The sequence below is a fragment of the Salarias fasciatus genome, chromosome 14 (genome assembly GCF_902148845.1).
Source record: "Salarias fasciatus chromosome 14, fSalaFa1.1, whole genome shotgun sequence".
Taxonomy (NCBI): Eukaryota; Metazoa; Chordata; class Actinopteri; order Blenniiformes; family Blenniidae; genus Salarias; species Salarias fasciatus.
Window position 1 is genome coordinate 9,555,440 of NC_043758.1, and position 21,580 is coordinate 9,577,019.

Consider the following 21,580-nt stretch of genomic DNA (forward strand, 5'->3'; position numbering starts at 1 on the left):
TCAAATTGCTTTAAAGAGTAATGACTCTTTTCCTTAGTTATCAGTCGTGTAAATAACAGAGTCCGCCTTTCGGGTAATTGCACGGCGTCTCACGGCGTGTAGAAATTCAAGCAAACATGGCTTTTAAAATCCAGACCTGAACGAAGACACAAACAGGATGAGAGACGTGTATTTGACTTTCCTCTTTATGAGGGAACTGTTTACTCCCTCAGGTGCATTTCTAGTTTGCTCGCTCTCCACAGCTTCATGAAAGGCACCAGAATCAGAGTTAGGATCGAAATCAGTCACGCTACTGAAGAACAACGTCTGAGTGTGCAGTCTGTTCAGAAATTACTCGACATCTTCTTGGAAGTTTCCTTTCATTAGTGTTTGCAATCCATATAAAACATGTTCCCTTCATGCGCACGCCGTCAGCTTACCATGTTGGTTTTATTGGGGTATTTTTCACTCAGAATTCACAAATTGAGGACAGAGAGCAACTGTGTGGCCATAAATTGGAATCAGAACAGGATTTATTGTTATTGTTGAAATGCTATATGGCTGCTTAGGCATACAAGCTGTTTATAAGTCACCACCTGTTGCTCGTCCTTCCTGCTCGGCTCTTCCAGCTGGAGATCCACACGGTGCAGCCGAGCAGGAGGCGAGTCTGCGTCTTCTCATTTTTCCCTGTCTGTCTGGTGTTGAAGATTATTCTCAGAACAACAGCTTGACAAATGATGAATTTCTGAAGTCTTTGAAACAAAAATTCGAATTTAAGTTGTGAGTTTTTTTTGGGAGGTGGTTCTTGTCATTTTTATACCAGGGTTTACTTTATGCTGGAGCCCAGTCCATCACAGGCAAATATACAGAGACAGATATTCCCAAACTCTGTCTCAGGTTTGGACTTACAGGTAATTTTGAATCATCAATTATCCTTAAATGGATGTTTTTGGACTGCGGCAGGAAACTGGAGCACCTGGAAAGAAAAGCACACATGCACAGTGAGAACATGAACAGAAAGGCCAACGCCAGCCTGAAGCAGGCCACCACACCACTGTGGAGCTTTGTTTGACTCTAAGCTGAGCCACTGGACATTTGTCAACCATCATCAGGCCAGTTAGTGCTGGCATTAATAACCTTCTTATCTATATTATATTATGTGACGATAAGCACAAAGTTATTCTTGGATTTAAATGTGGTCACAGCAGACTCTATAAACGTTTTAGTGCCACTGTGTGCAGTGGAGCTGTATTTACTCACTGCAGTACCCAAAAAAGACAAGGATGTGAAGAAGAAGAAAAAACTCCCAAACTATTTTCTCACAAGTCCAACGCTATTTCTTGGAAAGCTTTTACCAGCAAGTATGCTTGTTACTAAGCCAAAGATAATATGAGCAGAGAGAGGGAAACGGCAAAGACAGCCAGATAATTTGGTTTACAGATTTTCAATTTGCAGAAGATCCAGTCTGAACATGATGAATATGAGGGAAGGTTCAGGATTAAGCCGTGTGGGGCTCTTCAATGCTCATATTTAAATTTCCAAAGTCTGTGAATGTTAGTGTTCTTTGTTTTACGGTACATTAGCGAAGGATTCCTGTCAGCTGTTTTTGCAGCTGTCATGATGTCTTCATACATCGTCTATACCCACTTTATTCCACTTGGAGTCATATGGGGCTGGAGCTGGTATCAGCTAACAAACACACACACACACACACACACACACACACACACACACACACACACACACACACACACACACACACACACACACACACAGTGCTACACAAAGTACTAAGCGCTCACCACTGCACCACTGTAATCCTATGATGATGTGCTGATTTGAAGAAACCTATTCTTGAAGTTGTAAATATAATGTGAGTCATTAGAGTTTCGTGGATCTCACTAAAGGCCTCAAACAATGGAAAAGATTAAAATGCGCTCGCATGTGAAACATTTTTTTTTCCTGACGGTTTAAGGTCAAAATGAGTTTTACTGTCAATTTCTGCTGCACTTGCAAGACTAACAGTTGAATCGAAATTCCGTGTTTTGCAAAAAGCAAAAAGAAACATATATTTCTTTCACGACAATAAATAATACAAAGCCAATGATATAAAACTACCGGCATTTATAAACCCTGAATTTATAATGTGAATATCCAAGTGTCATGTTCTCTTTTCCCGGGGCTTAATGGTAAAACCATATCCATCTTTTCTCTTGTCCAAAGTCAGCAGGATGTTAAAAAGTGCCAAGACACACTTTTCAACCTTAAAAAAGTGATTTTTGATCATGGAAACATCCTCTTTCAGAGCCACCACCTAAATATGACATGGTCTGAAAGTCGCTGAACTGAGACCAGGCTACAAATGTCTTTTCGAGTGACAAGGTGTTGACAGAAAATGAATGGTCACCTTGAGTTGTTCTGTTTTTTTTTTTTGTTTTTTTCCTTTTTATGGGGGGGGACATTGGGTTCTTTCCTAGTTTGAAAAATTGACTTGAATGTTTAACTTTTAAGCCGACATGAAAAAGCAAGAGCTGCAGATGAAATCATGCCACATGAGCTGGTAAATGAGCCGCACAAAGCCCTTAAGTGGACCATACAACGGCAAGGTTTGTCAGCCCATAAAGTCATGAAAAGATCTCAGGGCTCACACCAGTGACGGCCTCACGGTGGTTTAGAGGTATTATACTGTCAAGTGGAGCGTATAAAAGAAGGGCTCGAGAGTCCATCGTGAATCTGAGAGAAGATTCAACAAAATCAGGATATTTGAAAGTTGATGTTCTCAATCAATTAAAAAAAATGGAAATTCTGGTTTGCCATACCTGACACATGTAAGCAGAGACTGATATCATATAAAGCAGCGCAGAATGATTGAAGACTTCAACTCAACACTGAGAAACAAATTGAGATTCTCACAAAATCCTTTTTACTGTGCTGCGAACACTAATGAGGCACTGACTGTATACATGCACAGCCAGAGGAGTGAAACTGAAGTTCTTTGTTTAAAAGCTGATCTCACTCCTTCCATTAATAAAACATGCCCTTGGTGTAACTCTCCATGTCCACCTAAATCTGTTAAATATGCTGATCAAGCCGTTCAGATTAATGTAGACGTTTTAAGAAGTCCTCTGAAGCACCCCTGGATGTTTTTGGCTGTATCCATTTTAATTTATCACACATTTAGATTGTGCACTGAAACGTTTGACATTGGTTAAACTGGTAAAACCTTTAACCGAGGTCAAAATAAATAAACACTTCCAGTTCCCAAATCAACCTCCTGGACCAGTTTCTGAACTGAGAAAGATCAGATTTGAACTGGATCTGATCATACCCTGAATTCCCAGACATGTGCACATTTTGCTTTTTGTGTTATTCAAAAATGTTTCACGGTGCAAACACTCCCTCTTGATTCATGTCTTTGAACTCCAGACAAATCCCCCCATTCTTTCTGAATTCCACTGGTGGTAAGTAGTGTTTCTCCTGAAGCCAAGCGAGCTCCAGCAATATGGTCCCCATTTTCTTCATTGTCACCCTGTCAAATAATAAATCATTCTCAACTGTGCTGAATTCCTCCGTGGCCGTGACCTCTGTCACCTTCTCCATCACCCGGTGCAACCGGATCCCGCCGTGACGTGCTCTTCCTGCAGGCCTTGCAGCACAAATAACTTCAGCTCATACTTTATCTACAGCATATTATTTTTTAAGTTAAGTACTTAAGAATTAAAGGACAGTATTCTCCACCAGGGTCAATGTCTAATCTCTCTCCCTCTCTTTTGTCTAGCTTTAGGTTGGAGACCTTTTCCTGTGTTGAAGTAGGTCACAGCTGTGGGACCTGCCACACACAGGCCTGCAGACTGGAAGCACTGCAAGCAGACACATGTAAAGACAGCTGAACCTGTTCGGTGTCCTGTCTGGGATTTGACATTTAATGACGAAAGATGTCAGTTCAATGTTCTGTCTGAGGACTCTTTTTTTTGTTCAACTGAATGCCGGAAAAGTGATGAGAAACAGAGAGACAAAGACAGAGGGTTTTCTTTATTTATTTCTTTTCTTTTCTTTTCTTTTTTTTTTTTTTGGAGCTGTGGGTTGTCAACAACAACGATTTCACATTGTGGAAGGTTTTACTTCTGTGTGCATGTAAAAATTTGTCCTTTCCATGCTGAACACAGCAGTCCCACTCTCAGGAGCACATTTGAAATAACTGTTGACACACATAGGGTAGATTATAGCGCCCTCATCCGTCCAAATAATATGTTACATTTTGGCGAAACTTATTAAACATACTCAGTTTCTACCCTTTTTGTATGTTATGAAACATGTTTGAATGTTTAAGTGCTTTGCTTCTTCACAAAGCTTGATAAATTATTGTGTATAATTCATCTTAATAGAAATCTGTAAGTGTGTTGATACAGATAATAAATGAACATCAGTTCAGGTTCAAAGAGCTTATCTTTTTTTTTTTTTTTTTTTTTTTTTTTTTTTTTTTTGCAGTGGACTAACTTCTTTCCAAGAAGATCATTGTTGCTGGATATGATCCACAATTCTCTGAGAGTTTATACTATGAGTTTATACCATATTTTCTTTTAGTCATTCTGGATCTTTATCTTTCTTTTGGGCCTCTTGTGATCAGTGCAGAGATGAGAATCTCATTTGTTAGCTGTGGAAGTTTTTGTTTTTATATTTTGGTTTATGGTTTTATTTTTCTTTGTCTTTATTGGTGCTTTAGAAGCTTTGTTTGATTCCATTTGTCCATATCAGCTTTATGGAAGCTGAGGTAACAAAAAGGTCGGTCCCTCCCTTTCTGCTCTCAGCTGATATCACACACACATACACACACACACACACACACACACACACACACACACACACACACGTTATATTACCTTTGGACTCTCACACTGTCAGATCACAAATGTAAATGTTTTACAACTGTTTATGTGTTTTTGGTTGTTCTGTGTCTCTCAGATGATTACGCCTTTGCAAATATTTGTTATGATGAAGTTAGTTCCCTCCTCCTTGGTCCAAATGGCCTGGTGGCATACAATCTAAACCAGCGTCAAGGCACATCAGCAAAGAGAGGCCATGGACCACATAAAGCATCCAAGCAGACTCTTTGAATCAGTACAAAATTACACAGTACTGCTGTATATAATACTATACTATCCCATACTCTACCACATTGTGGAAGTATATTTTCTCCCATAAAATACTAGAGTAGTTTTCTGCATGGTGCATGTTTCTTTCTTCCTGTTCTTATTTCCAAAGAAAAGTTGCAGTGAGTGAACTCAGTGGAGCCATGTCGTGATATTATATCTGTTTTCTTTCTTTCTTTTTTTCTATATAGGTATATAAGAATGTTTAGACACCTCCCCACCTTCATGATGTGATTGCAGTGAGCTCTTCTTCTCGCCGCCCCGCCGCGTCGCTCCCTGCGGCCGTGCGGCGCTCGGTCGCCCCCTGCCGTTCCTCTGCCGGTACACCCTCTGCTCCGCGGGGCTGTAGCTCAGTTGAAGATGGCGACTGGAGTCCTTCAGAGAGTCCGCGGTGGACTGGGTCGGGCTAAAAGCGGGGCCCACTCCGCCGGGCAGCTGATGGTGTGGTGCAGGTGAGCCGTCCATCAGTCTGCACGTGCGGTCGTCACCATTGTGGCGTCTCGTGCCCGCTGCTGCGTGTTGTTTTCCGCCACTTGTGTGTTGTGGTTGTGCGATGAGCCCGTCCGAGCTAGCCTGTGATTTGCTAACGAGTCGGTCCTCTGTGGCCTTCAGCTGTAAGTCACCACAAGCTGCACCGTGTGTTTGTTTATCGCGGCTCGTTTCACATTGACGCCCCGTCTGGCTGCCGGTGAAGGAGAAAATAAGACAGGTTTCTGTCATCGTTTGTCAGGGAGCCTCACAAACGCTCAAGGTCAATATTTGACTTTGTTTAGCTGCGATGCAAAAATGTGATGCAGAAGTTTGTGCGTGATGCAGGTCCTGGGGATGCTTTGGGTCACGCAGACCGCGCTTATCTGTGCATTACATGCAGTTAGTTACTGACTCATCAAAGTGTCACCTTAGCTTTCAAAGCGTTTGTAGCTGATACGGATTGGGGAGCCCGTGTTGGTGTTCTCCGTGCTCCCTACTGATGATTTCCTGTGTTTTTGCTGTGCTTTCAGGGGGTTTACAGCATCCAGCAGCAGAAACCGAGAGGACAGCTGGTTTAAGTCGCTCTTTGTGAGGAAAGTTGATCCCAGAAAAGATGCACACTCCAATCTGTTGACCAAAAATGAGGAGAGCAACCTCTACAAAATTCAGTGTGAGTGTCCTTAAGAATCATCCGCGTGCCCTTTAAAGTTGTGCTTAGATTGTTTTCACAAACACAAGCTTTCTTTTCAGTCCATAATGTCAAGCCAGAGTGCCTGGATTCTTACAACAAACTCTGGTGAGTGCCGTCTCGTATTACAAAGAGAGCATGGTGGCATGAGCTTTTGGCAGACGTTGTTGCAGTGGGGGGAGCAGAAAGACCAAGACAAATGTGTAAAAATAATTCAGAGGTCTATTCCTGTATGGTGGATGACTTGCTGGCATGACCTCAGTCCGACACACACCAATGCCACGAGCAGCACTCCCACAGCCACTAGAGATAATCCACCTGCAGGCAGAACTTGTGACTATAAACTGCAGTGTCAAGTCCTCCAGTGATTTTTTTTTTTTTTTATCAAGTGCTAATATCTGGTTGAATTTGACTTGTCGTTCATCACAGTGAGGATGTTTTGCCCTCCATCCATGCTGATAAATACTACCCCTGTGAGCTGGTGGGGACCTGGAACACCTGGTATGGAGAGCAAGACCAGGCCGGTATGATTGCTATGTCATCGTACGCAGACATGAGTCACTTTACGCATACAGTTTCTTCATTTCAGCTCAGACAGACTTGATGCTGAATTTATAGAAACCTGCATGGCAGCATCAGTTTCTTGGAGCTCTGTGCTTCAGCTGATGTGATGCTGTGTTGTCCTTCCAGTTCATCTGTGGCGCTACAGAGGTGGATACCCGGCACTCACAGAGGTGATGAACAAGCTCAGGCAGAACAAGGTAAACACTCCAGCATGTGCATCTCATCAGAGTGACTCTCGCTCGTGGCTTCAGCCGCAGGCTAATCAGAGCGTGCACGGTTTACGTTGAAGTAAAGCTCATTGATCTGCGTCTCCAGGATTTCACCGCCTACAGGAAGGAGCGAGGTAAGATGCTGCTGTCCCGCAGAAATCAGCTTCTGCTGGAGTTCAGCTTCTGGAACGAGCCAGTCCCACGAGAGGGACCCAACATCTATGAGCTCAGGTCCTATCAGCTCAGGGTGAGTGTCAGAGCTAGTTTAACCCTTCAAGACCTGACACATCAAACATATAAATCGCATCATTCTTTTCTTTTTGAAATCCTATGCTAATTAAAATTCTTTGTTACCTGAAGAAATGCATGTGAGAGAAGCTGAAGTCACATCGAATACAGCTTTAAATGTAGAATCGTAGTTTCTGCAGATGTTGTCTCAGGTGTTCATAGGTTTCAGATATCCTGTTGTAATTCTATGTATTAAAAAATGTAAAATAGAATGAATAATAGCACTTGAGTAGGAAATATCGGTTAAGCTGATGAGTTGACCAACATAATTTAAAAGGTTGTAAATTTTACTACAATAAATCCAAATTAGATATAATATTGACTTCACCTGAAGGCATCTATATAAAGTGTATTTTATGTGGTCATTTGAAGGAAAAGCTGATTTTTAGGATGTGTCCTTGGAAAGTTTGGTTTGATTCAAAGACCTTTCTCTTGTAAGGTCTCAAATCACAGTCTGCTCTGCTTTGTTTAAAGTCAACACAGGAAAAACACGTCTAACGTGGGAAGCTTTTGTTTCTTATCGGTATTGTGGCTGACAGAGGAACTCATTCTGCTGCTTTGACTCAGTTTTTAATCGATCATCAGTGCTCTGCAGTTGAAGTTATAGCAATCCCAGACGTGCTTTGACGTACTTAGATTATGATATAGAAATGTTTGTTTGCTGCATAATGGAGGATATGAAGTCTTAAATTTAGTTTGTTTACTTTCAGTCGAACACGATTGAGACACCTGTGTGAATATGAAACAGACTGCAGTGAAATGTGATGTTTTGTTCTTCCTTATTGATCACACAGCCTTGAATGAGATTGGTTTTTAGAGTTGAGAAAAATACACTTCTTTGATTCCTCAACACAGCTTGCTCCTGTTTTTATAAACACAAAGCCTCCTTGTGAGCAGCTCGAAGTCCTGAAACGGTGGAACGGCACAAGCTGATCCACTGTACACCGGCACTGTGAGGTTTAATCTTAGCAACAATGTGATTATGATGATGACGGCAGCTCAGATGCAATTAATTCAAGGGCCGGAACATGTTAGTGCATGCTTTTCAATGAGAACGACCCACAGAGCCGATCAGCTGTTTGGACTTCAGGACGAAACTCTTCATCAGTTTCTGTTAAAAGGAACAAAGCTGCACAAATTTCAAATTCAGACAGATGTTCTTTCTGACATTTCAGATGATCTTCATCAGCTCAGATGGTGATAAATATTCTGCTCTTAGCTTCTCCATAAACAGTTGTTCCATCTCAGGAAGTGGTCTCCCACCGTTAAATCAAACGCGTACAGTCGGAATAAAGCCATCTCATCTCCTACAGATTAAGTCGTTCTTTCTAATCTGAGAGGTCAAACCGCCTCTGTGTCAGTGTTCCTGCTGATGTGATGGATGAACCCTGTCATCCCTCATCGCAGGCTGAGATTAGATCCTGGAAGCGGCAGGGTGCGTGTTGTCTAAAGCAGCGGAGGATGATTGAAGAAGCCTCTGGGTGGAGTTGTTATTGCAGCTTATCTGTACTCTGACGAAACACCTGTGTTACATTCTTGTCATTTATTTGCGTTAACGTCTGGGAAGGTTGCGGTTGTCCGTGTTTAAATGTAATAAAAGAATATTTTGTTTTCTCTCCTGCAGCCAGGAACCATGATCGAGTGGGGTAATTACTGGTAAGCAGCCCGAATTCGTTCTGTTTCACCCAGATGTAGTTACAGAGCAGTCGAAGTTTCGCTCGTCACGGTGTCATTAATAAGAGCGATTCCTCGGGGAGAACCTCTGTGTTTGAAGCTACGCCGCCATGCTCTCCTGCCAAGGCTCAGATTCATGAGAAATAATGTGCTCATGTTAATAGTAATCTGAGCTGTTGAGGATCGACCCAAACCAACAGAGCAACATCGATCAGATGACGAAACACATAAATCCATAAAGATAGATTAAAATAAATCCGTCTGTGCTCGTCTGACCAGTTTTTTTGGATTTTGCAACATGTTCAGGCTGTGAGAGATCCTTCCAGTGTAAATATTATATTAGCTCTTCAGATAAATTACCCAATTTTAAAATGTTAATTAAAACTATTTTTTGAGTGATGCATGGATATGAGGTGTCATGCAGCACAGCAGTCACGGATGAGATGCCACACACACACACACAGACAAGCCGTTTACATGGTTTGAAGTGACACCAGAAACTGACGCTTTGTTACTTTCTTTGACCCAGTCCTGCGAATGTGGTGATTTAGAGCAGAACACATGCGAAACACTTTAATAGCTGCTTGTTAAGTTAGTTTCTTCTTGTGCTTTTGCTTAAACCTGCCAAATTTCAAATCTTAAATGTAAATGCAAACTATTGACTCATCCATGGCTCTTTAAATAAACTCCACTCTCATTTTAACCAGACTTTGTGTGGCCAAACCTGTTCAGATGTGTCTGATTGAGTCAATATTTATATGGAAATTAAAGAATTTCTGTTGCATTGTCAACTCATTAAAAATAATTAGTATAGGAACGTCTGCTTATATAATAGACAAAGATAACGGATATGTGTGAATGGGATGTAGTGATACATGATATGTGTTTGGACATGGACACATTGAAAACACTGGCATAACAGCTTTTGTGGCATTAATTGCTTTTTGTCTGTGCTCAGACTTGAATGTAACTTGTGGCCACCTCTGACCCAGTCATGAGTGTTTGTGGCGTTTTAAGTTGTTTTCTTTCTAAAAACCTTCCCAGTTTTAGGATCTCCTGCTGTGCTGAAGTGTTTGAAAGGGTCTGATTGGCTTCAAATTGTTTTCTGCTCAAAGAAATTGAACCCCGAACATAAAACCAGTGCTCAGAACTACCTTCAGTTTAAATGATTCCTGTAAGTGAGCGTATGTTCCCCCCCACAGACCTTGGGTCTTAATAAAATCCTAAAGATCTGAACCAGACTTGCATCCAAAGAAAATGTGTGCTTTGTTTTTCAAGGCATTTTTTTTAACAACTTGTGTTCAGGTTCAGCCGGCGCTGCTTTGAAGGGTGGTCTCCCCAAATGCTGATTTAGTGATTTAAAAAAATAACATAATTTTTCATGCTTGAACCCTTTCCACACTATGTAACCTCAGACTATTGAATAATATTTAACACTGACGTTTTGTGTGTTTTTCCTTCCTAAAACAACTGAAAGGTGATTTTAAATAATCCTGTTTGATGGAGCCATAAGTCCAGGAGGAAAACCTCTTTTATTACGTTTAATTTTATGCTCATTTCAACCAAACCTCTGTAGACTTGTAAAATACATCTGAAACTTCTATCACCTAATAGAAGCCATAGAAATATATATAAAAAAAAAAAAAAAACCCCACCATCTGGTTCTTCTGCTCCAAACAGGAACCTGATGATAGTGGAGCCATTTGAATGAGGTGTAGAAGCAAATCTGAAATATTTACTGCAGCAGCTCCTCCACGCTGATGGAAAGTGTGAAAACTTTTATGTCTCTAGTTATTTCTTTTCTTCTTCCAAATATTGCACAATTTTAAATTGAACTTCAAACAAATCTGGGTGTTTCTCCTTCCTGAAAGAGCGGTAAACCTTCGATTGAAACGCCGCACCAGGATCAGGTCACGTCGCCTTCACACTTATTAAGCCACCCAGCGCTTCACCAATCCTCTGTAGCGTTTCAAAACAAAGAAAAAAATTTTTTTTTTAATATCCATTTTAGGAGTTGGAAGCTTACACTTTGTGTTACAGACGAGCAGAAATGAGGTGTCGCAGTTCTGCGTCCAGACTAATCACGACGTCAACTCTTATGTTTGCTTTAGAGAGAAAATAGTGAATTTAAAACACACCAATTCAATGGCTTTATGCAAACTTGGCCGGCGGCGGGATTCATAAACATACGCTCGCTTATCCAAGTCGTTACGTCGTCCAGTTGGACGTGATTCAGTCGATGGCGATCGGGGCTTCGCGGTGTCTCTCGGTGGCTTCGCTCCAACAAACCGGACTGAATCCCGGCGAGTGAAATAAATACACCCCAGAGTAACTCCAGGAGGCGGGCTGAAGTGCCGCTCTGAACGCTGGTTTAATATCTACTGCTGGTCCGGTCTGCCATGGTGAAGTCTCCGGCGGTTTGTTGACCGAAGCTGCTCTTGTCTGCAGGGCCAGGGCCATTCGATACCGCCAGCACAACCGAGAAGCAGTGGGAGGATTCTTCTCACAGATCGGGAACCTCTACATGGTCCATCACCTCTGGGGTACGTGTAATCTCTTGCTTTATGTTGTCCGCTGTAAATGAAATACTGCTCAACTTTTACTTCAGCTTGAGAAACAATTCAAACAAAAACACACATTAATAACTGCACTAGTGGTGCAGGAGCCACAGATGATGGCCTCAAAACTTCGCAGGTCCCGTCCGCTCCAGCGAGCATTCCAGCCCTTGGAGCTTGTTGTTTTGTTAACCAGCGGGCAGCCGTATTGTTCCGGCTCACTGCCGGGGCCTCACCAGATGGCCGCGATCACAGAAAGAAAAACCCCGCAGCAGCCTGCCCACCTCCAAACAGCAGACTGTCGGACAGCAGAGAACCAGACGGAGAATCCTCCAGGTTTAGATGATTCCAAACACTTTAAACTTTGTCTCGGTGATGCTGGTCAGTGACCTTTGGCTGCTCCCGTCCGAGGGAACGTCACAGACTTGGCAGAGGGCTGACGCTGAATGCCAGTCCGAACGGGGGTTTTGTGGTCAGTGGGGTTTGAACCTTGACCTTCTCCACACAGGCTCAGTGTTTTCACCTCCAGACAACAACTATCATTTCTAAATACTTCCCAGAAAATAGTCAAACACACTTTCAGTTTTTGAGAATTTGAATGACGTTTCTTGTAAAATTGTTCAACCCTTGAACAATGTCACCTCAGCATTTACATGTAGATATTTTTATTGATCATCTAAGAATAACTTGTTGAACTTGTCGAACTTTTAGTGCTGTCGTCATTTAGAGGCTTTCATTTGTTCCCTGCAGCTTACAAAGACCTCCAGTCTCGAGAAGACACGAGGAATGCCATCTGGAACCATGACGGCTGGGAGGAAGTGGTGTATTACACAGGTGAGTTTTCCAAAACCACTTCCAGTATTGATGAGGTTGAGTGAGCCTATCTGCAATGTTTATTAGATTTATTAGTTGTAAACGGTTCTGTAGCCTGGCCGGTCCGTCCAGTTATTCAGACAGTATACATTAACAGACAGATCTGGCACTAATCCCCCCCGAGAGTCAGCAGATCTGGGTTAGTTTGTTTAGAAACTGGCCGAGCTTGCTCAGCGGCACGTGGTGAGACCTGGAAGGCGTTGGAACTGACTCCACTCTGAATCTCCTTGCAGTTCCTCTCATTCAGCACATGGACTCCAGGATCATGATCCCCACAAAGGCTTCGCCGCTGCAGTGAAGAGAAGCAGGAGACCAGCTGGAAGCTGAGACAGAGTGGCACCCTCTTTTTGTTTTTTTTTTATGAATGTTACACCCCACCCAGAGCATCGCCATGTGGGAATCAACCTCGTGTCGCTGCCGCCAAACATCCTGTCTTCACTTGTGTTTGCTTTATTACTCCAAGATGTCAGTAGGTCAGAAAAGGCCACAGTACCTGCCGTTTATCTCCAGTTACTGAACCATATCAAGGCCCTTCCTGCATTTCATGACACTTTTTTTTTTGGTTCTAATTTGGTTGTGGAGAAGGATGAGTACAATTGACCGATTCAGTCCTCCTGACAGTTGTTCTGCCCGACGTCTCGTGCCATGTTACCACTTTGTCCATGAAGAAAGCTCCTCAGTTTAGGAGCAGACGAAAGTTACTTGAACGCAAAAGAAGCAGCTGTGTGGCGTAAATGTGCGGGAACATAGGAGGAGAAGAAAAAGCGTACTGCTGAAGCTCACTGCTCAGTGCAGTAGCCATTTATTTATTTAATGTAAACTCGTGTGAATACATGAAGTGTGTTAGAAAAGTGGCGCTGGACGTAACGTGCGCCACAGCTTATTAACGATAACACATCTGTGGAGTTGTGAAAGCTGTACTTCTGCTGCCGGATAACAAACGTTAGAAGGTGTAAAATTCTAGATTTTATACTCGATGTCCACAATAAACCAAAAAAGGTCATTTAGCGAAAAACACTCCACTGAGTTGCTCCTCCTGGATGTTTCCCAGCCCCCCCCCCCCCCCCCCCCGACATGGTCAACGTTTTAACGTCGCATTCATGGTGCTGTGTTTGTAACTCTGGTTTCCACGTTTCTCTCGTGAAGACGGCATGCCTGGTTTTCAAAATGTTTTTATCCAACGTGTTTCAACGGGGCCCAACAGTCGTGTACAAAGATGTAAAAGCAGGAGTCATATCTATCCCGCCGGGCGAATCTGTCTGATGAAGCGGACCGTAACAGAGGTTTTATCATTAAAGGAAACGTGTTTATCTGGTGTTCTGGTTCAGTGGGGCGAAAAAAATGTAGAGAGCAAGAAACGCCGACACAATAAAAAAAAAAAATGGTTTCAGCAACATTCTCGTCATGTTGTCTTGTTTTTATTTTAATGGTGTTATTTACATGAGTCACACTCAGACATGTCTGCTTACAGAACACAGATAATACTTCTATCGCTCATTGCACATACCATCAAATGTAGGATTGTATTAGCCTACCTAATGGAAGCAAGGTGCAAAAACACTAATCTTCTTAACCTCCACTTAGGTTTTTTTTTTTTAGTATGTTTTAGTATAAAAACCAACCAACGTCCCTCTTAAGGTAAAATTGGTCTCATTAGTGTAAACGTTTGTTCAATATAAAAATCTATTGAAATATAAGAGAAACTGGATAAAACCATCTGAGGCACACATTGGGTGCAAATACAATATGTTAAATTAGTAATAACAGGGATCCGTTGACACGTTTTAGATCTTCTCCAGTTCCTTCAAAAGCTCCCCGAAACTCGTCACGTACCACGAGCTCCTCTCCTTCACCTGCGGCCGGACAACATTCCCACCAAACCCGATGAACGCGCTCTGAAAACAAGAAATCTCAGTTTAGAATAAACCCAAATAAACTTATGATCTTACTACACACATAAATATTTCAGCATTAATACTTATATTGATCAAGAATGCAACAAAAGTTGTGAAATATTTCAGTTTTTCTTTCATAAATCTGTAAAATGTTTCCATTCAGGTTTCTATGTATGAAGCTCTAAAGGTGACAGTTGTGAGCAGATGTGGTCACTCACAGCGGGGGGGCAGGCCTCCAGGTCGGTGGCTCCGTCTCCGATCATCACCACGGTCTTGAAGCCGTACTGTTCCTTCAGCAAGCTGATCACTTTTCCTTTCCCGCCGCTCTCGGCTGTGGGCTGACTCTCATCGAAACCGGCGTACTCTCCTGCAACACACCCATCGTGTCTTCAATTTCCTTCAGCAAGATCACTTTGGACTGCGTTTAATGATCAAACTCCATTGTTTTACTGATTTTCTGAGCTGTCCGATACTCATATCACTCAAAATGTTTCAAATTGATTGAAGATCTTGTTTTTCAGTGAGGAAAACTAGAAGAAAGGTGAAACATCTGTGATGTGCAGAATGACTTCTGAAAGTTTTAAAATGTTACTTTTAAAAGGCTTGTATTACAACGATTAAATTTCTGTCAAATCTCCAGTTTCTCACAGAAGTCGTCAAAGTTGGAGAGACAGAAGAAAGTTCAAGGTGTCTTGACTCTAAGATTTACAAGAGAAAGCCTTCCAGATCTTCATCAGACCTTATCGAGTTGGCACACACTTTAAAAATAGACACACGCGTGAGAATAAGATAAACCCTTGGCATGGGGCTCTTACCATTGAAGTAGAACTTGAGCCTGTTGGCGTAGACGTGGTGCAGAGGAATGTTTAGCTGAGTGGCCACGTGCTCAACAATACAACGGAAGCCCCCCGAAATGAGGAACACCTTGATGTTGCGCTCATGCAGACGATCCACCAGCTCCCTGGAAGAAGACAAGACGGATATTTATCAACACGTGAATGACAGTTTGACACACACAACATGAAACATGTTAAAATAAATCTGTGTCTATCAGAGTAAAAGAGGCGCTCAGGGCTGCAGGAGGAAGCAGAGACACCAGCATAAACTGGTGTTTACAAGAATTTATCTGCACTAAAGAAGTAAAGATTAATGCGAAATTTGAGAAAAGTATTTGTCATATAAGAAAATAAGTAAGTGACCAGGATATTTTTTTATTCTGAACCACCTTCTCTTTCTGATCACTTTTTGGATTCACACTTTTTTAGGATGCTTTTACAGTACAGTCTATATCAGCTTTGTCATTTTCAGCAATCAGTCACTGTGTTTTTAATCGTGTGTTTATGATGAAATATGATGTTTAATTGTGGCTCCCTGAAACAGAATAGAAATGATAATCCCAGAGGGAAATTATTTTATATGAAGATGAACCTGCAGCAGGAGAAAATCCCATTCTCCTCAGCCTGTTTTGATAGTTTATTTGTGCATTAGTGACACTTCTAGTTTTATAATTGCTTAAATCAACAAAGGCATGTCTATAATTGACCTAAAGCCATTTATTTCTGTTATAAAAACACAATCGCCTGATACTGATATTAGTACACCAACAGTCATCTTTTGTTGTGAGATTTTGGAGTGAAATCGTTCACATGCTCACCTGACACCTGGAGTGAGCTGTGGAGGATGGTCTGTTATCAGCTTGTTGACTTGTTCCCTGGAACATCGGATGATGGAAAGGCGCTCAGTCAGGGCCTTTTTAAACGTCATTGAGCCTCCCATTGCTTTGCGAGTCCTGCAATGTGAACATGATACATGTTGGTTTAATATCTGCAACCAGTTCTGTGACATTAACTTTTTGCAGATGACTATGACAAAAAAAACACAGGGTTTGATTTAATGTGATGGAAAAAGCAGGCGGCATACATCTCAGTGACTGCATCTCCCACTCCACAGAATTTGGCAAGTTCATCGATGCCTTCTTCTTTGATGACCGTGCTGTCCACGTCAAAACAAACTGCCTCTGCTCTCCTGAACAGCTCCTTTGTCTGTGAAAGACTGGCCATCTTGCTAAGGGAAAGAAAAACAGGCAGGATTAGGGCATCAGTAGTGGTGTTGGACAGCATTAACAAGTCACACTTGGCACATGTGCAGGGGAAAGAGTAATGAGTGACATAAAGTGGCCACTCTGGGGAGCCATCTGAGGCCAGATCTAGTGGTCATTAGCAGGATCATGTGCTGCATTTGTTGGTTTAATGTGCAGCTGCCTGACTGAACTCAAGACCTGCATGCAGTGGATGTCTATTATCCAGTGAGGCAGAAAAAAAAGCTCTATTCACCGAAATATCCATGTGCAAAGGTTTCTCCATCAACATAGATTAAGTGCAATAAGTACAAGTCACTGCCAACAATGCGTTATATAAACAAGCCTAAAGAAACTATGAGAGGCCGGGGATGGACACCCTCTGGTCGGATTGCATCATCGCCCCATGCACACTGCACAACATCGAGCCTACTATAGAAAAAAAATAAATAACATACACCGCACGACATATCCCAACCGTGAAAGTCAATAAAGCATGCAGCTTCTGTGCGTTTACTGTAAAAAGATCACAGCTGAGCAGCAGGCGACCGGGATCAAAACGTGACTGAGCGCGGAGGAGAGCGGAGCGGCTGAGCGCGTTACCTGCCCGGTGCGACTCGCTCTGAGCGCCGCTCGGCTGCTCGCCGCCGCTAACAACCCGAGTACCGAGGCGGACTATGATCCTGCGAAGAGATTAAGGTAAAGCATCAAACTCGTTCTTACTGGAGAATCCGGCGTTGATAAGGCACGATGGGTCGCTTCAGCATAAAGGAGAGCCGTTGCGGACGGACTCGCCGACGAGGAAGAGCGGCGCTGAATGGCGGACCAATCAGAGCGAGGCAGCGCAAGCCCCGCCCACCACCACCGGCCCCGTTGCCATGAAAACACCAATCAGCAGAGTGGAACTCACGCGACCTGGAGCGCGTTCTCCCCGCCCCCAGAGAGCAGCAGCGGTGGGTACAGTCGGGGGCAGCGGGAGGGTACAGTACCGGAGCTCCGCCCCCCTGCGCCGCCTCAAGGTGACCCGCTGGACTCCTTTATCACAAAGAGCGACACAAGCACGAGGAACCGATGGAAATTCACCCTCACGCATTTTTTTCCTGTTCCATACATGTGAGTTTAATTGGTGAGCGTGTTTGACTTTCTCTGTTTGTCAGGTGATGAACTGGTGACTTGTATCTTTCCCTGACCCATAATAAACTGGGATTGGCTCCAGTGCTAGATTACTATTAAGATTAATTAGTTCAATTACCATCAGAATAGGATTGAAAGTAGTAATAAAAAACCTCGGCAAATGCCTTAAGTGTATAACCCTTGTTTGCAAATAAAAGAAATCAAACCAAAGTTACAAGAAAAAAACTAAAAATCTTTTTTTTAATTTCCCACAAGTTGCTAGTGCCGGTGGGTTCCAGCCAGTTGTTGAGGATTGCCATGTAAAATATTAGAAAAAAAAACACTTCATAAACATATGTCTGCTTTCACTTTAAGTTAAAGGTTTTTTCAGGGTTTCTCACTGAGGATCACAGCAGCCATACATGGAAATTAGTTACAGGCTGCTGCTCCAGAGATGTTTACACACCTCAACACGCACCAGCAAATTTTCAGGCACAATACTGGGACCTCTTCCAGGAAACGGCCTCAGCCTGTATTTCCATGTGCCCCTGTAAATATCTCCATCAACATTCATTAGCATCCATCAACACATACCTATTTATGATACACTTTTATTTCATCTTTGTTGATGATGTATGCTGCTCGGCCATTTTCAGTACCCAAGTGTCATCATGCTGCAACATCTAATGAAAAACTGCAGTTTCAACAAAAGTCGTCATTTTAATTTAGAAATAGGAAATTGAGGGGTTTTTTTAACTTCAGAGTGAAAGAAAACTGGAATCTTGGCTTCCATTGCACTAGATGGAAGCGCTTTTCATTCTCTCATGCTGAAACAAACTGAGGACTGAGATAACTCATGTGTAACAAAGGCATTGTATGTAAATACAATCACAGAAAAGGTGGGATGTGTGGAAATGCAAACTGAAAATTTTATACAATCACTTTTGATTCTCATAAACCCATCTTTTGTGAGCTTTTTGATTTTAAAGACCATAATCAATGACTGTGGTCAAACATTATTGGAAATGTTGCATATCGTTATCTTGGAAAATCTGACTTTTGAGAAATCTTTCAAAAGAAAAAAGAGAAAAAGTCATTCCTAGAGAACAACAACCACCAAAGAAACAACCACTTGGAGCAACGAAGAGACATATTTTTGGTGCCTTGTGAAGAAAAGGCTGGAGTGATGAGGTAAGTGAATATACAATCAACTATAATGACGTGCAAATAGTGAAGGCAACAGCTCTCCAACAGATCATGAGACTCACACACTTGCAAACTAAATGATGGCTGAATGTTTACCTGGGTGGAGCAACAGTCCTTGAGGACACCTGCTCAAACAGTGTATCTCCAAGTGAAAAGCTTTGACCATGTAGCCAAGTGAACCATTCAATGAACAAATCACACAAACTGATAGCAGTTCAACAGGACAGATAGCCCCCAGGACTGATAAAGAAAATATTACACTTGTGCTTGCACAAGTCACGGGGTTATAGAGTACAGTGTTCACAGATGTTAAGGCTAGACTGTTAAGGCTAAAATAAGGTGCACATTTCAAAACATCTGAAGCAGGATGCAGAATATGTTCCATCACTGTTTACAGTTTTAAAAGGTCACACCGGGTGTATGTGGATTCTCCTTATGGTGTATATTCTGTTTTCAGATCTATTTGGTGTTTTCCTTTGTGTGACCACCACATTTCCTCCTACCAGCATTGTTTGTTGGTGTGAGAGTAGTCACTGTATTTAGTAAGGCTGTGATGAGAGCTGCAGGAAGAGGTGTGTAAAGTGGTGTGTGGCACATGAGAGATGACAATACTGAAAGCCATTTTGCTGGAGTAATATCTCATTTTTCCCCCTCTGCAGGGGATGTTTTTTTGGGAAAGAGTTTGATTGATTTAGGGTTTTTTTTTTTCATTTGCCCTATTAAATGTTCTCATTTTGAGAATTCAGAACTTCTGTGACGTTTTTCCTTCAACTCAAACCAAATACCATCCAAGAGTGCAACAGCAAAGACTGACAAAATATTTCAAATGAGACACACACACCCGACTTGTATCACTGGTAAATCATGATACACTATTATTGAGATGTTTAAAAGGTTGATTTGCCTGATTCATTTTAGAGGGTGTAGGACTAGGGTGAGAAACGTTGTGCTGTCATTGTGAGGCCTGCAAAAAGTGGACCAACAGGCATAAGAATTTATGGCATAATTTCTGAAATTATATGTTTTAAATTGTATTTAATGTTTGTCACTTTTAATTTCATTTATCACTAAGTTCAAAATCACCCTAATATTGAAACGAATAATTGAATTTAATGAAACTGGCTTGTGTGTCGAAAATTATGGGAGTTTTTGTTTGTCCATTTTTTCCCCTGTAAAACACCACTTGCCCTCACTGTTTCTTTCACGTGCCTCGCGGCAGGGGGCGCTGATGCTCGTTCTCAAATAAACCGTAGAAGAAGACATGTGCTAACCGGGCGATGCTAACCATGCATGCTACAGAGGTGGAGGGAGGTGATCTTCTGTCTTAGCTGAGTATTTGTGCAATTATTCGCCTTCATGTGGGATAGTGGAATGAACGATTGCTCAATCTGGACCTGGGAATGTTAAAGCTACAGGTAATCCGTCCCCTGAAGATCCAGAATAACGCGTTTTTTCCTTTGGGGTGGAGCGCCTGGTACACACGTGGATCGTCTCCGTGTGGAGGAAGCGATACACTTCATTCTGAAAGATACTGCTATTAAATTTAAAGGACAGTCTTAGACTTGACTGGAAAACGTTTTACAAAATTAGTCTGTCGGTAGATGTAGATGTGACTGTTAGTGGTCTGTATTTCTTATTTTTATAGGAACACACATTAGTGGCTAATCTTCACTAAAGCCTAAAGTGCATACCATTTTTTGTGTTTGTTGTACAGGATTTCACTGGAGGAAGCCCTTTCCTGAAATACCATGACCTTCAGATGTAAGGTAAAACAACTGCTGCACAGCACACGTTTTATCAGTAAAACAGGTTTTATTCTAAAGTTGGATATATTGTCATAGTTTTCAATATAAATAAGAATTTCTACGTCCTAACACGTAGATTGAAATTATGTGGAATTCACTAGTAACGAGAGAGCGGTACTAACTTCTCGAGAGGAGGAAAATTCTGAACAGAAATGTGAATGCATGGCTGAATTCTGTTTTACTCTTGACATAGTAAACACAGTCAGACACCATGCTAAATGATAGATTTCACACACTGACCCATTTAAAGGATATGAGTGCTTTTGATGTGCCTCATTCTTTTGTCAGAGTGAATACATGTCATTAGCTCATGCTTACAGCTGTAATTTTCGGTGTCTGAAATATGTAATCATAAATGCATGAAAAAAGTTGTTGCTCTTCATTTTAACTTATGTCTGGTCTGTATTTGCCAGCTTATGTAAATATCTGTGGAATCTCAGACGCAGATGATGGTCTGAGTGACCTGCAGACTCTGAAGACCAGCCTGATATTGGTAGGTTTACCCTCCCCTCTGTTCCCAAACAGCGTGATTCTTACACTGAGCACAACGGTTTCCTTCTTGAGGCATGGCCGAATTCTGCTCCAGCTGATCTGTGCTGGATGCAGTCAGACACCATGCAAAAGAAAAGCCTCCTTCCCGCTAAATGAGCAGACGAGCACCTCCGATGGTCTTGTCCAGCTGCACAGGATCGAGTACAAGTGTTCAATAGGATATCCATTGTGAGTTTATATTGACTGTTTTCTTTTGTTTGAATTTTGCAGGGAAGACTTGAACGGACTGAGGGAAAACTCCCGTCCAGGTAATTATTATCAGTGTCTTAATGTTTTCAATTTCTTTTTACCAACACAGTATTCTGCAATTTAACATAAGATTGTTCTGACTCGTTCAAATGGAATTGTGTCTTTTCTGAAATAATAAAAATGCTTTAAAAATGTCTTGTCTGACTCTCTTTTCAACTGAAGGTCAAGCCTTGAAGAAACTCAGCAGCTCAGAAAAATGTTTGAACATGCTTCAAATTGAATCGGTTTTAAT

The 21,580-nt window shown here is 42.0% G+C and overlaps 2 protein-coding genes, 1 long non-coding RNA gene and 2 other non-coding genes across 6 annotated transcripts; 4 read left to right on the forward strand and 1 right to left on the reverse strand.

Moving 5' to 3' along the window:
• Positions 1-2,961: 2,961 nt before the first annotated feature.
• On the reverse strand, positions 2,962-17,228 carry LOC115400193 (phosphoserine phosphatase-like). Of its 2 annotated transcripts, XM_030107910.1 has the most exons (8): positions 17,147-17,228; positions 16,267-16,410; positions 16,001-16,135; positions 15,162-15,307; positions 14,565-14,713; positions 14,233-14,346; positions 4,248-4,259; positions 2,962-2,972 (listed from the first exon to the last, which is right to left on the reverse strand). In XM_030107910.1, exons 1-6 carry the CDS (start codon positions 17,188-17,190, stop codon positions 14,236-14,238), a joined length of 729 nt encoding a protein of 242 aa, XP_029963770.1. In that variant the 5' UTR covers positions 17,191-17,228; the 3' UTR covers positions 2,962-2,972; positions 4,248-4,259; positions 14,233-14,235. The 2 variants fall into 2 exon arrangements, with proteins under 2 accessions (XP_029963770.1, XP_029963769.1); XM_030107909.1 differs by lacking the exons at positions 2,962-2,972; positions 4,248-4,259 and having other exon boundaries at positions 13,869-14,346.
• LOC115400191 (protein NipSnap homolog 2-like) lies at positions 5,462-13,845 on the forward strand. The gene is made up of 10 exons (XM_030107907.1): positions 5,462-5,581; positions 6,131-6,270; positions 6,351-6,396; positions 6,718-6,812; positions 6,979-7,049; positions 7,168-7,308; positions 8,974-9,005; positions 11,472-11,566; positions 12,329-12,412; positions 12,685-13,845. Exons 1-10 carry the CDS (start codon positions 5,490-5,492, stop codon positions 12,747-12,749), a joined length of 861 nt encoding a protein of 286 aa, XP_029963767.1. The 5' UTR covers positions 5,462-5,489; the 3' UTR covers positions 12,750-13,845.
• Positions 17,229-20,013: 2,785 nt separating the features above from the next.
• On the forward strand, positions 20,014-21,429 carry LOC115400195 (uncharacterized). Its single transcript, XR_003932774.1, has 4 exons — positions 20,014-20,157; positions 20,457-20,508; positions 20,961-21,040; positions 21,310-21,429. It is a non-coding gene; the product is annotated as an uncharacterized LOC115400195 (long non-coding RNA).
• LOC115401255 (small nucleolar RNA SNORA15) lies at positions 20,708-20,848 on the forward strand. Its single transcript, XR_003932886.1, has one exon. It is a non-coding gene; the product is annotated as a small nucleolar RNA SNORA15 (small nucleolar RNA).
• On the forward strand, positions 21,112-21,248 carry LOC115401256 (small nucleolar RNA SNORA15). The gene has a single exon (XR_003932887.1). It is a non-coding gene; the product is annotated as a small nucleolar RNA SNORA15 (small nucleolar RNA).
• Positions 21,430-21,580: the final 151 nt, after the last annotated feature.

Bases quoted from the DNA above. Each gene is read 5' to 3' on its own strand.
- LOC115400191 (XM_030107907.1), top strand. From the start codon at position 5,490: ATGGCGACTGGAGTCCTTCAGAGAGTCCGCGGTGGACTGGGTCGGGCT. The intron at 5,582-6,130 runs GTGAGCCGTCCA...CTGTGCTTTCAG, and splicing joins CAGCTGATGGTGTGGTGCAG to GGGGTTTACAGCATCCAGCA. The intron at 11,567-12,328 runs GTACGTGTAATC...TGTTCCCTGCAG, and splicing joins CATGGTCCATCACCTCTGGG to CTTACAAAGACCTCCAGTCT.
- LOC115400193 (XM_030107910.1), bottom strand. From the start codon at position 17,190: ATGCTGAAGCGACCCATCGTGCCTTATCAACGCCGGATTCTCCA. The intron at 16,136-16,266 runs GTATGCCGCCTG...TTCACATTGCAG, and splicing joins GGAGATGCAGTCACTGAGAT to GACTCGCAAAGCAATGGGAG. The intron at 14,347-14,564 runs GTGAGTGACCAC...TCTTGTTTTCAG, and splicing joins TGGAGGCCTGCCCCCCCGCT to AGCGCGTTCATCGGGTTTGG.